The sequence below is a fragment of the Leptodactylus fuscus genome, chromosome 3 (assembly GCF_031893055.1).
Source record: "Leptodactylus fuscus isolate aLepFus1 chromosome 3, aLepFus1.hap2, whole genome shotgun sequence".
Classification (NCBI taxonomy): domain Eukaryota; kingdom Metazoa; phylum Chordata; class Amphibia; order Anura; family Leptodactylidae; genus Leptodactylus; species Leptodactylus fuscus.
Window position 1 is genome coordinate 128,087,228 of NC_134267.1, and position 17,111 is coordinate 128,104,338.

Here is a 17,111-nt window from a genome sequence, read left to right on the forward strand (position 1 = left end):
CAAAAGTTATCACCCCATATGCCTGATATTAATAAGTATAGTAACCCCAGTATGTACCTGTGTACCTGTTTTCTTTCTTTAGTTTCATTTTCTTGGAGCTTCTTCTCCTCCTCCTCTTGTGTGCAGGACGGCAGGGTCCATTTTCTGTAGAGGGATAAGCCCCGCCTCCTGGCCTCTCCTCAGCCCTCTCATTGGTGGGCAGAGAGAAGCCAGAGAAAGGGAGGGGGGAGAGAGGAAGCGTCCTTGGATCGCTGAGAGGAGCCAGACCTGCAGCTCCAGCATCGGCTCCTGTGTGTCAGCCGTTGCTGCAGCTTCAGACGTATACTTTCCCTATATTATTAGGGAAAGTATTCCACCAACAGGGGGCCCTGATCATTATACTCGGGGGTCCAAAAAGACGCCCGAGTATAATGATAGCAGCGGTAGCAGCTGTCACCGGGCCCCTGATGTCCCGGGCCCTGTGGCAGCTGCCTCTGCTGCTATGGTGGTAGTTACGCCACTGCTATGCAGGCTTATAGCTGGGGTATACTGCCAGCACCCTTCATATATCATTGGAAATTATGATAGCTCTGGCTGGACCCCGCTCCCTGCATGCTCTCATTAAGCCCCCTTTTCCAGAAAGCAGTGAAAGCCGAAATGTTAAAGGCAAAAAATTTTGCACAAAAATTGTGAATTTTTATGTCTTGTGTGCTAAGACATGGTGTTCAAGGTCTAATAGAGCCCCATTATTTTTACATTTATCACATTTCAGTGTCCTATCTGTTGGAGAGAAATGGGGGGATATACTGTATGACTTTTGCTGTGGGGTCACATAATTTTTGTGGATCCCCAGTTGCTTACCTGTTTACTTTGAAGCATCATGTAGTTCTCAGAATTGATTCTGAAACTTGGAGAATCCATCTGGTTGCCTTCCAGTGAAACATGCAATGCTGGTTTGCTATGTGAGTACTTTGCTGCAAAGGAAGACATTGCTTGCAGAGCTACTACAGTGTCCTGTCACAGAAAAAGAATAATACTGTTATGGTATATTGTCATCTCAACTGTACAATTAATCTTTTCTATGCTGGACGTTGCTCACATACCATATTCTTGATAACCGCAGTTGTGGATACAATAGTTGTATGAGACATGTTAACAATTCAAGGAGTCACGCTACTCACTTGCCATACATAGTGTAGAGGTGGGTTTAGGTATTGCAGTGGTGAACATCATATATTGGATAAGTAGCATGGCATTGTTATTTCCTGTAGTCACACTGTGTCAGTACAGCTGATCTGCAGGGTTCCTACCATTGGGTCCCTTTTTGACTTTTAGAGAGCAGATTTAGATGTTTGGTATTTGGACATGCCACATTTGCAGACTCCTGAGCAGGGCTGTTTAACCAGGCCCTAGGTAGCAAAGGCCTCCTTAGGAGAGTGGGAAAGTCATGCATTTAGAGTGCTGCCAAGCTGTTCTGGTCCGCCTTGCTATGTCACAACTTCAACTCATCTGCATCCTCCGAACACAGTTGAATTGAATACAAGAGTGAAGCCATCCACTCCCTGCTTCACCATTCATCCGCTGTCCTGGGAGCAGTAGACATGATGTAGCAACATCACTTACACTGCTCCTGTTGGTTCCTGAAGCTGCCGGCAGCAATGACAGAAGATGTGCAGAAGATGGAAACCATAGAACGGAGACCCTGAACGCAGGTGTGAACCTAGCGTCAGCATGAATCATCAGATGCTTTTGTTGTGCACAGGAGATTAACTATTAAACTATTTTTAAGTCAACATCGGGTAGATTGGGGACCACGATCTACAGGAAGGAAACATCTACCAATTCCCTGTTAAACTGGCAGAGTTGCCATTCCTTTCCACACTGCCGCAGAATTCCGAAGGGCCAATTTTTGCGGTTGCGCAGAAACTGCACAAATGTGGCAGACTATGAAGAGGCAGCCAACGATCTACGTAGGAGATTCCAATGCAGGGGGTACCCGGATGGGGTTCTGCGCAAAGCTTACCAAGATGCCCTGTTACGTGACAGAACATCTCTGCTCAAACCAGTGGAAAGGGATAAAACGGCAGATATGCGAATTATCGCAACATTCGATTCCGCAAATCGAGAAGTGGTGGTTGTTTTAAAAAACACTTGGGAAATTCTTAAATCAGACCCAGACAGGGTCGGACTGGGATGTCTAGGACCCACCAGTGGAATTGTTTCTAGGGGCCCACCGCCAGGACCCTGCAGATCAGCGGTACCGAGACAGGGCGGTTAAAGGTAATAACATGTTGGGAGCCATGCTACTCACCCCTTATACCATGTGCACTACATATACCTACTGCTACAGTCTGTATGGCAAGTGAACAGCATGGCTCCTAGAAATGTTAGCATTACCCGTAGCTGAAGTGTCCTGGAAAAGCTGATCTGCAGAGGTCCTGGCTGTTGTATCATCGCAGATGTAATATTGATGGCCTATCCTAAGGACAGACCATCAATATTATAAAGATGGATAAATCCTTTAAAGTGGTTGTCGAGGAATTGGAGCAACTCATGTGGTGGGCGGGAGGTAAAATAAAAAACAAATAAATAAAAAAAGAATACTCATCTGTCCTTGGCGCTCCATTGTCTGCCGCCAGTGTCCATTCAGTCTCGTACTGGCACTCCTTGCTGGCAGTCCTGCACCTCATGTGATTGCTGAGACCAATTAGGTACAGGAACTCCAGAAATGAGGCCATGAGACCAAACACAGGCGGGGACAACGGGGGCTGGGGACAGGTGAGAAGGCTCTTTAAAAAAAATATATATATATATATATATATATATATATATATTTTTTTTTTTTACACCTCCCTGGCGGCCACCACAGTGATCACTCCAGTTTATAGACAACCTGTTTTAAGGGGTTGTGTGGGCCAAATATTTTATGGCCACTTCACTGGTCCCCCATAATGTATGGGGAATAGTGATGGGGCCATTATATTGTGTGGGAGCAGTGATGGGGCTAACATATTCTGCAGAAGGGGGATGTTAAAATGTGTGGGGCATATTAAAGGGGTTTCCAGGGTTAAACTTTTTTTATGGCCTATACTCTGCATAAGCCATAAATACCTCAAACCCCACATTGCAGAAACACAACGTCTTTGGCTACTACAGAAAAAAACAGCAAAGTGAATGAAATATAATCAAATTTACCTCATCCGCACACTGCAGGAAAAAAGATGTGGAACAGCCACAAACTCTAAAATGTGAGCGCTTCTAAAAACATGGCCGGTTACTTTCAGCTGCGCAATTGGGAGAAAGTGCGGGGAAAAAAACACTGTGGAAAAAATACATTGAGATTCGCCGCTATTTTTTTCCACAGCTATTTTTTTAGCCGCGTCTCACTGTTGGGCCTCATCCTTATTATCTCAATAGACTGAGCATTATACTATAAGGCTGATTTCACACAGAGTTTTCTGGTCAGGAATTTGGTTCTATTGGGTTAGAGTTCTATTGGGAGGCTTTTTTTGGAGGATGATTTTGAGGTGGATTCCTGACCAAACAACTCTGTGTGAACTCAGCCTTAGGGCTCGTTCACATCTGCGCCTGGTCTCCGTTCTGCAGGTTTCCATTTCCTGCACAAAACAGAGGCAGGAGATGGAAACCTGCAAGAGGCTCTCTCACCCATTCATTTGAATGGGTGAGAAAGATGTCCGGCGGTGAGCGTTTTATGCTCTCCGCCATTAAACCGATTTTTTAAAATCGGACACAGAGTCGAACACGCAGTACTCTGTGTCCGATTTAAAAAAAAAAAACGGTTTTGCGGCGGAGAGCATAAAACGCACACCGCCGCACCCGGTCTGACAGCTTTCTGTCTTCTACATGCAGAAGACGGAAAGCTGAGAACGGACTGCCGAACGCTAGTGTGAACCTAGTGTCAGGCTAAAGCCCCATGTAGCAAGACAAAGCAAAAAGCGCTGCGGGAAAAACCCCGGCGGCAACACATCAGTTTTTCCTGCAGTGCTTATTGCAGAAACTCCGCAGAGGTTTCCTCTGAGGACTTTGTTTCCTTTAGGGTAAGTTCACGCGGGGATTTTTCGTCAGGATTTTGAGGCCGTATCTGCCTCAAAATCCTGACCAAAAAGACGGCTCCCATTGAAATCAATGGGAGCCGGTCAGTTCTTTTTTTTCCGGGAGTCGGTTTGTTCCAACTCCCAGAAAAAGAAGCGAGGTGCTCATTCTTCAGGTCGTTTCGCCTCGCGATTCAGCCTGAAGACACTCCCTCCTCCCATCTAGGCCCATTTATTGGGCCTAATCTGGAGCAGAGTGCGTGACTGGATGCCGGTGCAGTGCACCGGCATTCAGTCGCGGCTACCCTATTTTTGGTCTGGAACCTGAGGCGGCCTCCGCCTCAGGTTCCGGACCAAAAAACCCCGTGTGAACTTAGCCTTATACCTATAGGGAAACTGCAGGTGTTTCTGTAGATATAAGTGACATGCTGCAATTTCCAAAACCGCAACAGTTTTGGAAATTGCAGTGTGTCCGCCATGTGTGTTTTTCTGCAATGTGTGGATGGGATTGCACTCACTGCGTTCAGTAATGCATTCGGGGAGTCCGCATGGGGACCCTCCCAAACAGACTACCGAACGCATTAGCAAGCGGTGTGCAGTGAAAGCACACATAGACTATAATGGGGTCCATGTGCTTTCCGTGCGGTGTCCGCATAGAACATGCGGACAGAAAAGTACTTCACAATCTACTTTCCTGTCCACATGACTCATGCGGACACCGCGTGGAAAGCACACGGACTCCATTATAGTCTATGGGGTCCGCGTACTTTCACTGCACACCGCTTGCTAATGCGTTTGGTAATCCGTTCGGGGGGGAAGGGGGAGGGGGTTCCCATGCAGACTCCCCAAACAGATCACCGAGCGCAGATGTGAACCAGGCCTTATACATATACCATATATACTCACACATATACAATACAATATACACACACAATACTATAGCACATATACATTTATATACATTCATATACCATATATAAGTCATATATATACTTGTATGAATACTATATATACACACACACACACACATATATACATACACATTATTATAGCATACAGTATATACTCACACATACCTGTATACAAACATACAGTACTCACACAGTATACAAGTCACATACTTTACACAAATGTACATATATACATATTAAATATACAGATTTTACAAAAAGAGTTTACTCACCTATTCCAGCAGTAGTAAACTCAGCAGACGGCTCCTGTCCTCCCCACACGCTGCGATGTAAGAGGACTCAGTGTGAGGGGGAGGGGGAGGAAGTGCGTGCGTGCCTGCGTGCAGCAGGGGATACCTCACAGGAGAGCAGCAAAGCAGCTGCAGGTAAGTGAAGGGAGCAACCGTTAGCTGATGCTGAAGAAAGACACGTTGTCCTCCGATGTGTACTTCTTCAGCATCAGCTAATGGGGGCCCCTGTGTGTGGAGGCAGATGCATTGGCCAGGTGCCCGGTTGGGGCCCCTGGCCATCCCGATCGGGCCCTGTCCAATGCATCTGCATTGGTAAAAATTAAAACTTTAAGTCAGGGCTCGGGGGCCCACCGGGGGATTCCCCGGTACACCGGTGGGCCAGTCCGAGCCTGGACCCAGACATCAGTCCCCAGATTAATGACTATCCACTTGTCACATATAGGAGGGGTCCTAACCTTAAGGACAGATTGGTGAAGAGTCATCTAGCACCCCTTGTAAATGATAACTGGCTAGGGAGGCATGCTCAGGGTCTGGTGGGGACTTTTTCCTGCGGATCCTGTCGGGCATGCGCATCAATCATACCTGGCAAGACCTTTAGGAGTAATTCGACAAATATGGAATATACTAATAAAAATTTCATAAATTGTAAGACATGAGGAGTTATTTATCTGGCCAGCTGCTCCGCCTGCAGAACTCAATACGTGGGTAAAACCATTCGCGAGTTCCGCAGAAGGATTCATGAGTACATAAATGATATCTCTAGAGGCGAGGACACCCCTTTGGCACGTCATGTATGTGGAGATGTGTCCATTGTAAAATTCCAGGGAGTGGAACTGGTCCATCCATTTCCTCGGGGGGAATTTTGATAAAAAGCTCCTGCAGCGGGAGGCTAGATGGACCTTTACATTAAAGACTGTGAAACTGTGGGGTCTTAATGATGGCATATCGTTTGCCTGTTTTATTTAAACTTGGGTTCAGTTTACCATTTCCATATGTGGGATTTTATTTACAACCTTTTAAGATCATGGATGGTGGTTTAGGGTGGTAATAGATATAGTAACAGCTATGGTAGTATGGTCCTATAGTGCTTTATAGGGGTTATGCATGAGGTGTAGTCATCTGTTTTCCCTGTGCAGTATCCCAGTGAAGCTGGTACCAGGATGCTGTGCTGAGTGAGTCCCCTTCTGGGAGGGATCCCAGTGTTCTGTCATACAGTCATAGTGTTTTATATATTCATCAGGTCATATACTTACCTGTATAGACATTTCCTTTGTAACAATTGTGTATGTGAACTGTAGGGGGGCGGAGTTGGGGAGTTATTATGAATGGCCTTTCCGGCAGTTCTCATCTAGCTGATGTCATTGAATGTGCAGGGAGCTCGGGGCGGAGTCGGCCGTATGGAGTAAGGACACACCTCCGGTTTCTGATTGGTGCTTGCCTGCACATGTGCAGTAAAGACACAATGTCACATGCCGGCCGTCAGAACTATTGGTCTGGTTTGCACACGCTGATTGGATATAGCGTCTGCTAGGGGGTGTGGCTTTGCACATTTAAACTCAGCATTTTCTCGCGCCCCCCTATCGCTAAACATCAATGCCATGGGGCTATTGGGGGCTATATTAATTTATTAATGCTATTAATACTTTTTATTTTTTTATTTTTTTTTATTTATTTAGTCTGACTTCCTCATTTGTAGGCATGATCAACCAGGTACAGTATGTGGCTCTGGCAGCCACAAGTCACTGATCACTGTTCTATGGAGAGTGGGTCCTTTCCTAGTCTACTAAAGGCAGTCATTATCAAGCTCCTTCTAAAGAAGCCCTCCATGGACTCATAGACAGACCTATCTCTAACCTACCCTTCCTAGGGAAAGTTAAAGGAAAGGCTGTCGCTATCCAACTAGACACCAGATTATCTGGTGATGGCATTCTATGATTCTTTTCAATCAGGCATCAGGAACAAACGTAGCAATGAATAAGAGTTCACATGAGTACTCATGGCCGGCTCATGGGGAGAGACAGAGTAGAATGCACCATCCCAATTAGACCTCTCGGCACCATTTGTTACTGTCCACCATAACATAATATTACATAAATTCAAGGAGTTTTGTAGAATTGATGCCACATTTCTTCAGTGATTCAATTCCTTCCTGGCTGTCAGAACACACACAATATCTCTTGGCTTATCATCATCATCATCACCATTCTCCTTAAAATATAGGTTCACAGGGCTCGGTGTTATCCCAAATGCTCTTTATATGCTTTCATTAGGCAAGTTAATTCAGAGTCATAGCCTGGCCTATCAATCATTGCTATCCAGACAATATCTAACTATATATATATATATATATATATATATATATATATATATATATATATATATATATGTATGTATGTATATATATATTATTATTATTTTTTTAATTTTATTTATTTATTTATTTATTTATTTTTCAAGCCGAGAGTCAGTAACCCATCTCCAATCATAAATTCACGCCTAGCTGAACTACAAATAGAGAATAATTATTACAGTTTGCTTGATGACCTTCAAAACCATTACCAACTAGAAAGTAGAAACTAACCTGGGTAGAAGAATACCCTCCAAGGTGGTTTCTTTGTTGGCTTAACCATTTCATCACTGCTACTCCTTCAGAAATACGATTCTGTATTACATGTGACATTAGGACATAAGATGCCACTTCTATATCAACTGAATTTGGTTGCCACCAGCCTGGGACTCTTTCACTGTTGGATTTCCAGAATCTTAAGTCACCTGTAGATAAAAAGGATCTACCATTAAAATGCTGTTTTGTTTGTATGTAAAAAAAAAAAACAAAAAAACAAAACAGGTCACTTGAAATCCTTACTAATGAACTCATCAGCATCTGGAATGCTGGTGAAAACAGAGTGTACAGAGGTGGAGGAACACAGCTCCATACACTGTATAGTAGCCAAACTAGATTACTGAAGCTCAGCTCCCATCAAAAGAAATCAAGCTAAGTTGGAGTAAGAAGTCTTGACCACTACAATGTTACAGAGCTGCCTACTACACACTGGGAAAGACTAAGGGTATGTTCACTCTGAGTTTTTTGGCAGCGGATTTTGACATGGAATCCGCCTCAAAATCCACTGCCAAAAACGAATCCCATTAACTTCAATGGGAGTCACTCGTTTCTTTTTTCTGCTAGCTAGTAGCGGGAAAAAGAAGAGACAAGCCCTATCTTGCCGCGGATTCTGTGGCTGTCTAAGCCGCAGCATCCACGGCGCAAGACTCCCTCCTGATTAGGCCCATTCATTTGGGCCTAATCCAGAGCGGAATGCCGCAATTGCCAATGCACTGCATCAACATTCTGTCATGGCTAGCCACGTGGTATGTTCACATGGGGAATCCATTTTCTGCAGTGTGAAAATATCCTTAGGAAACTGTCTAAATAAAAAAACAGTTTTTCTTGCCCATAGTATCCAATCACACCACTTCTTTATTTGTTTATAGTGCTAACTGAGAAATCAAAGCTGTGTTGTGATTGGTAGCATTGGATTAGAATTATAAAATACACAGTAAAAAGGTAAATCCAGGTTTAAACTGTAACATTAAAAACAATTCTTTATCACGTTTAACATTCTTGCTATATACTTAAGCATAGGCTAACCATTGTGCTCTGCCCGGCGGTTCAGAAGGTCCAGACCCTCCTTAGCTTTATTTCTTCCGACCAATGATAGTGCGTATGTCACAAGACTGAGGGTGTAGTTATCTGAGATGACTTCATTCATTTGAGACTCCAAGTAATTTGTAGCAGCTGTTATTTGAGAAGAATTCTAGAAGAGTAAAAAACATTTGTTTTGAATAAAAAAAAGTATAAAAGAAATCCCATTTCAGTGCAAATAGCACACCAAGCTTTCATTTGCTCAAAGACACTTTATATGCCTTGTTTTACTATAGTAGTGGTTAAATGAAATTCTCCTCTGCATGGGATCAATGTTCTCTGATGTAAAGCCAATAATGGCATACAAAATGCATAATTTACAGTTCACAAAAAGTACAATGCCATAGGGTTTTCTTTCATCTATAAGTATTGAAATAAAAAAAATTGTAGTTTTAGAGAAAAGATGGAGTATTTACCCACTGGTTACAGCCATGACGCAGAGTGGTCAATGAAATTATTTAAGATAAGAAAACATATGGATCCATGTATAATGCAAGGAACATTTTCCTCTATTATTTTGTCTAGGGGGCTTTTACTGCTTTCTTGAGCGTGGTTTGGAACATAAGGTTAATTGCTTTTACTTGAGCCATAGCGATAGGCTATGTAGGAAGTACTGTTAAAGCATGCAATTCAAGCCTATTAAAGCCAGTTATCACTGCAATGTATCAACTATGGCTAAAACATCCGGACTTCCTGCAGTTCTACTGAACTGAATGTAGCTCACCAGAGATCAACAGTGAATACATCAACAATACTTCACAGGGTGATTCACGAAAAGCAGATTGTGGCTAAAATGGGAGTGGTCTGTTAATGGGTGTGGCTTTTATAAAAATGCACAGCTATATATAAAGTATATTCAGACTCCATATTTATTGTTAAATAATTCCAGAAGTAGCCATGTATAGTTTAATCATCTCCATCAGTGACCCGACATGCATAGCGGTCCCTTCAGCCAAGATTTATCTCAATACTCGGAGGTGCGCTCTCATCCTCTGCTCCAGGCACACATGTATCACAACAGTGCACCCAGAGGAGGGAAAGAGAATGGGAGGTGCAGGGAAGCAGAGAGGTAAGTATGTACACTGAAGCTGTACCAAACTTGTAGGCCACAAGTTTGCTTTCGACTTTTGCTGGTTAATTGTTTAATTGGACAGGAAGATTTAGGTAAAGAGCTCCAAAAGAGATTTCTGCAAAGGCCTAAACCAGGGATGAATGAAACTATTTGGTTAGAAACAGGTTCAACCTGACTTTTCTAAAACCTTCAGGTTCTACTCAAACCAGAATGTTTTCGGATTTGTCACCCATGAAACAATATTCTTTCAGACCCCAAAGTATAATATGTGGAGACTCAGGGTAAATGAGTAAAAATAAGACATTCACCTTGCCTCACCTCTTTTGGACATTTAGTGGTATCTTGGAATCCTCTCCAGGCCTCTCTTGGTCTCTGACTGACATTGGGCACCTCAGAGTCTCATCTGAGGCCTGTTATTGGGCATCAGTGGTCAAGGGAGGCACATCAATGTCACAATGCTTTGACTCAGCAGTGTGACTTCAATGCACCCCACGTGATTGATGAAGCCCATACACAGGCCACAGTGGTGACATCAGCCAATGGCCAGAAAAGGCCTGAAGAAGATTAGCGGGAGAGGTAAACCAAAAGGGTGTGATGTATTCTCAGTTAATTTGGACTAAAGCTAATAGAGAGACAATCCAGCCACTTACTCATATGAGGAACTGATGTAGGCCAGAGTTGAGGAAAGGAATCCTCAATCAACCCAATGAAAGGCCTTTCTCTATCTCTATGGAAAGCAGAAAGGTCGGTATCAAATCAAGGATGATTTGGTGCTCTGATGGCCTGAGTTTTGTTCTCCTTTAGCTTCCCTTGTGGGCATAAAACCCACTTGGTGTAAAACTTTTAGAATTTTACATTGCACTCTGGGCTTAGTCATGGCCAATTTAATAGAAAAGTGGGCCTTGTTCAAAATATTCCTACTTTCCCACAAAATATTCCTAAAATTCCCACATTTATTTAATTTCCCCTTAAATAGCACACCCACATAAGGCCCCCTGCCCCCTCAGTCACCTGTATTACATACAAATATAACAAAAAGTTTAATTCACCTAACCCAGAAATGATCAGCACTCACTGCACCACTCTGCCACAGGCATTATCAGGTGAATGGTTGATAGCCCCATACACCAGCATTCAACTCTATCTTAAGGACACAGAGTTGAAATCAGTACACGCCACCTGTAATAGCCGGATAGAGCCCAACAAATGTGGGACTGTCCCGCTTGATCGGGGTCAACTGAAGGGGCCCACACTTCTATAGAGCCCAGTGCACATGCACTGATTGCCCATGGTTAGAACAGCCCTGGGTTTAGCTAAAGGGGTGTGGCCTCTTACAGTCCATTTGCTATGAAGTATACAGTAAATTAGTGTAAATTATGACACAAATCAACACCGTCTCATAGTTTGATTTTATGGATCACAGACAGCTAGAGATACAGCTCATAATAAATTCAACTAATTTTTCTCCAGAGCACTTTAAAGTGATTTTACCATGAACATAACCATATTTACAATTCCAGACAATTAAAAGATTAAACATTTTTGCAAAAATAAATAATTAAAACATTTGCAGTGTTAAAGATTTTCTTTAACCATCTTTGTGGAGACAATATTTTGCCTTAAATGGTTACCAGTGGATGCCACCATGAATCCCAGTGAATAGTGATAAACAAACATTATTGCTTATATAATGAAAATTTCTATAATTTTCCAATATAATTTCTATATGGTTTTATAGGATCTCTCCTTGCTGTTATTCATTCTGCTTGGTCATGTGATGGACACACATGTGTGCAGCTCATTAGTTGATACCAATAAGATATGCCAAGATAATCTTTTAATAATCCCGCCATGGGGAAATTTCAGTATGTTACAGCAGCATGGTAATACAGATACAGGATAATATACAGTAATATATTACAGAAGTAGACACACATAAGCTGAGAAAAATACTAGGAATCCATAGCAGATAAGGAAGAAAAGAAAGAAAAAAGACTTCAGGATCGTTTAGTTCTCTGTGCAGGGTGATCTTCGCTTGGTCTGATGTAAATTATGTAGCCTGACCGCGGTTGGGAGGAAGGACTTGCGATAGCGCTCCTTCTCACACTTGGGGTGAAGCAGCTGGTCACTTACAGTGCTGTCAAGTACCATAAAGGTCTCATATATGGGGTGGGATTTATTCTCCCGCATGGAGCTCACCACGGACAGTATCCTTCTGTCACCCACCACCTGTACTGGGTCCAGGGGGCTCCCCAGGACAGAGCTGGCCCTTCTGATCAACCTGTCAAGTCTATTTCTGTCCCTGGTTGATATGCTACTTCTCCAGCATGCTACAGCGAAAAAGATGCCTGAAGCAACCACAGAGTTGAAAAAGGACCTAAGAAGTGGCCCCTGGACTCTAAAGGCCCTCAGCCTCCTGAGCAGGTAGAGCCTGCTGTGGCATGGACTATCATGTATGAAATCTCTGAATTTCTTTGGCAGTCTCCTGTTTTAGCACTGTGATTATCATTTATTGGAATACTGCAGCTGTTATTCATGAAGAATTGTGGATAACCCTCTCATGAAGGTTCTCTGCCTATCTCTTCTACATTCATTCAGGCTGTCACTGTTATGGGACTATTACAGCTAACACCGCTAGCATTTAGCTGGGACAAGGGATAAACATGCACATACACAGACAATATTGTGGTTTATGTTTTTCTTTCTTAATGTCAGTACCTTGTAGGCCTCATTCTTCACTTTCCATAGATGCCTTTCTTATTCTGCATTGCAGCTCTATTTTCATGAAAATCAGGATTTTATTATTATACACATTAGCTGAAAAGTGCTTTAAGGTTCTTTCTTTCCTGCTGAGGCTTCACTCTCTGGTTTAGATAACCACTTCTAACTGCTGCCCGACTCCGCCTTAATTGCTTGATTGACATCTACTTTGTCACATTTTATCTGTAGTTACGGGAGTTTATTGAAAACAGACAGCAAAGCCCTTGCAAAAGAGAAAACAATCCTAAAGCCTTTTTAAGCTAATTTGTATAATAATAAAATCCTGATTTTCATGAAAATAGAGCGGCAATGCAGAATAAGAAAGGCATCTTTGGAAAGTGTAGAAGAAGCCCTACAAGTCACTGTCATTAGTTTTGTATAGATTTTTTTTCTGATAGTCTCTCATTTTGAAGAAAACTATATAACAAGAAAATAAACCATGTAAACAGTAACATAAAAGAGCTTCTCCCGTACATTTACATTTGAGACTGCCAAGATGCATAAGGTTAAGGGGATATTGTCACTCCTTGGGGAGAGACCACCATATAGGTGTGTGGAGACTTGTTAAGCCTTTAGCACTCCACTTCGCAAGGGACTATGGGAAGAATATGCAAATCTGTCTTCCATGATGTAATTGGGAAGTCAGTTGCTGCCTCAGTGTTGCAAACCAATAGAGGGCGCTCACTGGAAGATGCATAAGGTTGATTATATAGTGAAATGTACAACTGAAGCTTTAAGAGGATCTGTCAACAAAATTTCACTTTTGTGAGCTCTATGAGACAGATGGTGGTGATAAGGATTAAAATAAAAAGCAAACAATTCAAGATTGCATATTGGGTATTAGAGCTATATTGTGCAAACAATGTGTTAAGCATATGTTGAACATGTCTTGGTAAAGTTAACTACAGTAGATAATTATTGGATATCCTCCAAAAGAGAGAGAAAAGGCGTTAACAACACTTGCAGACCTGGGAAGAAAAACATTATGGACATCCTTGTGACGCATGGATTTGGACTCTCCACACAAAAAACTGCTTTTCTACTGATCTATAAAAACTGACTTCTTGTTAACAGCAATGGAAAGGTTGCAGCAATTGGGATTCTCATTGAAAGATCATTTGAACATAAGCCCATTATCTATAAAACTGGAGTTTTTAAGACCGTGCTAAAGAATTTGAGCTGCCATGACTGCAAACATGTTTATCGCTGTCTCGTAAGCAATGTTAATCACAAAAAGGTTTTCTTTCATCTCAGAGTAAGGACAATGTGTAACCTCAGTGTTCACTAAAAATGAATTTCATAGAAGGTTTCTAGTAAATATTTGGAGTGAAAAAACTATGTTACTTAGAAAATGTTCTAGTCGCAGTAAAGGTTACTAGGAAACATTAGAAGGTTGAGTCACAGGGAATGTTCGTGACGCTGTAGTAGTAACATTTCGTGGTCATTTTCCAGCATTACAATCACTTGGTGTGCATATGAGCTGCCTTTGTAATGTCTCCAGAAGGTTTGATTATTTAGGAGCATTTTTGACACTATTCAGACAAGTTATTACCAAGTGAGCTGTTTTTTTCCCCAAAGTCACCATTTTTATAAGTAGTGTTTTCAATTTAAATGTCATTTGTGTGTTGTATTATAACATTGCATCATTGGAGAAAATCACACATAAATTGGCTACCATGATATACCCATCATAGTATGAAGCAGATTACCTCATAGTGTTTTGAAGGACTTTAGTAGAGGGATCCCCTGTTCTCTATATGGAATTGTTTTAACTATGACCTAAGAGTTATGATAGGATTTTAATATTTTTATAGTCTTTACTGTACACCAGTTTTCTAGTGTAATTGCGTTGATAAGAATGGCATTTGGGCTGAGTACAAGGACAAGTAATACTAAGCTGTGTATGCTTTGTTGATAAATATAAAGGGGGGCTTCATGAACATTTCACACTACTATATTAGTCTACAATTATTGTAGTCCTAATTCCCATATTTTATACAGTAGTATATTTTATCTCTCTTTCTTCACTGTGAATAACCATTACATTAGTCCATCTGAGCAATGGCTATCTCTGGTGGGGCCCATAAAAATGAAGGAGTTGGGGTGGGTGCCTTTTCAAGTTAGAATGGGGAGCAAAACACGCCAGTTCTCCTGATGAAAAGGAGACAAGTAGAGATGAGCAACCGATTACTTACAAGTCTGAATTGACCCAAATATTACAAATTGTTCAGTTTTTAACAAACTGAAGACTCTGCAATTCATCTCAGGCAAACTAAAATGGCTGCAACAACATGCATTGGTCAGTGAAAATACAGAAGAGACCCAGGTGTATGGAGATCGAAAAGCTCTGATTAGCCCCTATGCATCCTAATGCTTTTCTTTGGGTTGCCTCCCCCCCCCACCTCCCTATCCTTACTTGCTCCATCTGGTCGACTTGTAAGGCCCAGTTCTCCCTAATGTCCCCACAATCGTCGATAGTATCAATCCTTTATAACCCTCTCCTCTCTCCCAACCTGTCCTCCAATATGGTTAGGGTGTGGTCTAAAGTGGGTATATTCCATATCTCCCTATATTATAAAAATGAATTTCTGTCTGTCTGTCTGTCTGTCTGTGCTCTAATGCGAACCAAACGACTGGACCGATCTTCACCAAATTTGGTACAGAGATACTTCAGGTATCCGGGAAGGTTTAAGACGAGACTCCAACTTGCTCGGACGTACCGTTGCTGAGATACAGCATTCCAAACACAGTGCCCCCCTCTTAGCCAATACAAACCTGCAAGACTTTCACTCATATTCCAACTGCAATACACACGATCACTCCACATGCACAATACAACACTGATATCCAAACTGAGATACACGCATCACAGGATTAGATACACAGATCAGCACACAGTACCACATGTTAGAGGATTAGATACACGGGTCTGCACACAGTCCCACAGACCAGAGGATTAAATACGCACTTCTGCACACAGTTCCACACACTGAAGGATTAGATAAGTGCGTCTGCACACGGTTCCACATGCCGAAGGATTAGATACAGGCGTCTACACACAGTTCCACACTCCAGAGGATTAGATACGCACGTCTGCACAGAGTACCACATGCCGTAGGATTAGCTACACATGTCTACACACAGTTCCACACTCCAGAGGATTAGATACGCGCGTCTACACACAGTTCCACATGCCGTAGGATTAGATACGCGCCTCTTCACACAATACCACACAGGGGAGGATTAGATACACGTGTCTTCACACAGTTGTACACGCCATAGGATTAGATACACGCGTCTGCACACAGTACTACATGCAGTAGGATTAGATATGCGCGTCTACACATAGTTCCACACGCCGAAGGATTAGATACGCGCCTCTTCACACAATACCACACAGGGGAGGATTAGATACGTGTGTGTGCACACAGTACCACACTTTGGAGGATTAGATACATGCCTCTGCACACAGTACCACATGCCATAGGATTAGATACGCGCGTCTGCACACAGTACCACATGCCGGGGGATTGGATACGCGCGTCTACACACAGTTCCATACGCCGTAGGATTAGATACACGCGTCTGCACACAGTACCACATGCCGGGGGATTGGATACACGCGTCTGCACACAGTTCCACACGCCGTAGGATTAGATACGCGCCTCTTCACATAATACCACACAGGGGAGGATTAGATACACGTGTCTTCACACAGTTGTACACGCCATAGGATTAGATACGCGCGTCTACACACAGTACCACATGCCGTAGAATTAGATACACGGGTCTGCACACAGTCCCACACACCAGAGGATTAAATATGCACTTCTGCACACAGTTCCACACACTGAAGGATTTGATACGTGCGTCTGCACACGTTCCACATGCTGAAGGATTAGATACGCGCATCTACACATAGTTACATACGCCGAAGGATTAGATACGCGCCTCTTCACACAATACCACACAGGGGAGGATTAGATACGTGTGTGTGCACACAGTACCACACTTTGGAGGATTAGATACATGCCTCTGCAAACAGTACCACAAGTCAGAGAATTAGATACGCATCTGCACACAGTACCACACTGGGGAGGATTAGATATGCGCATCTACACACAGTACCACATGCCATAGGATTAGATACGCGCGTCTGCACACAGTACCACATGCTGGGGGATTGGATACGCGCGTCTACACACAGTTCCACACGCCGAAGGATTAGATACGCGCCTCTTCACACAATACCACACAGGGGAGGATTAGATACACGTGTCTTCACACAGTTGTACACGCCATAGGATTAGATACACACGTCTGCACACAGTACCACATGCCGTA

General features: G+C 42.8%; 1 protein-coding gene across 1 annotated transcript in view; it reads right to left on the bottom strand.

Annotated features, from left to right (window-relative positions):
* CD109 (CD109 molecule) overlaps nucleotides 1–17,111 on the bottom strand; it is a 142,991-nt gene that overhangs the window by 10,931 nt on the left and 114,949 nt on the right. The window contains exons 26-28 of the mRNA XM_075268364.1: nucleotides 8,882–9,047; nucleotides 7,814–8,004; nucleotides 841–993 (exon numbers count right to left, since the gene is read on the bottom strand). Coding sequence (XP_075124465.1) covers nucleotides 841–993; nucleotides 7,814–8,004; nucleotides 8,882–9,047 — 510 coding nt within the window. The remainder of the gene's footprint in view (nucleotides 1–840; nucleotides 994–7,813; nucleotides 8,005–8,881; nucleotides 9,048–17,111) is intronic.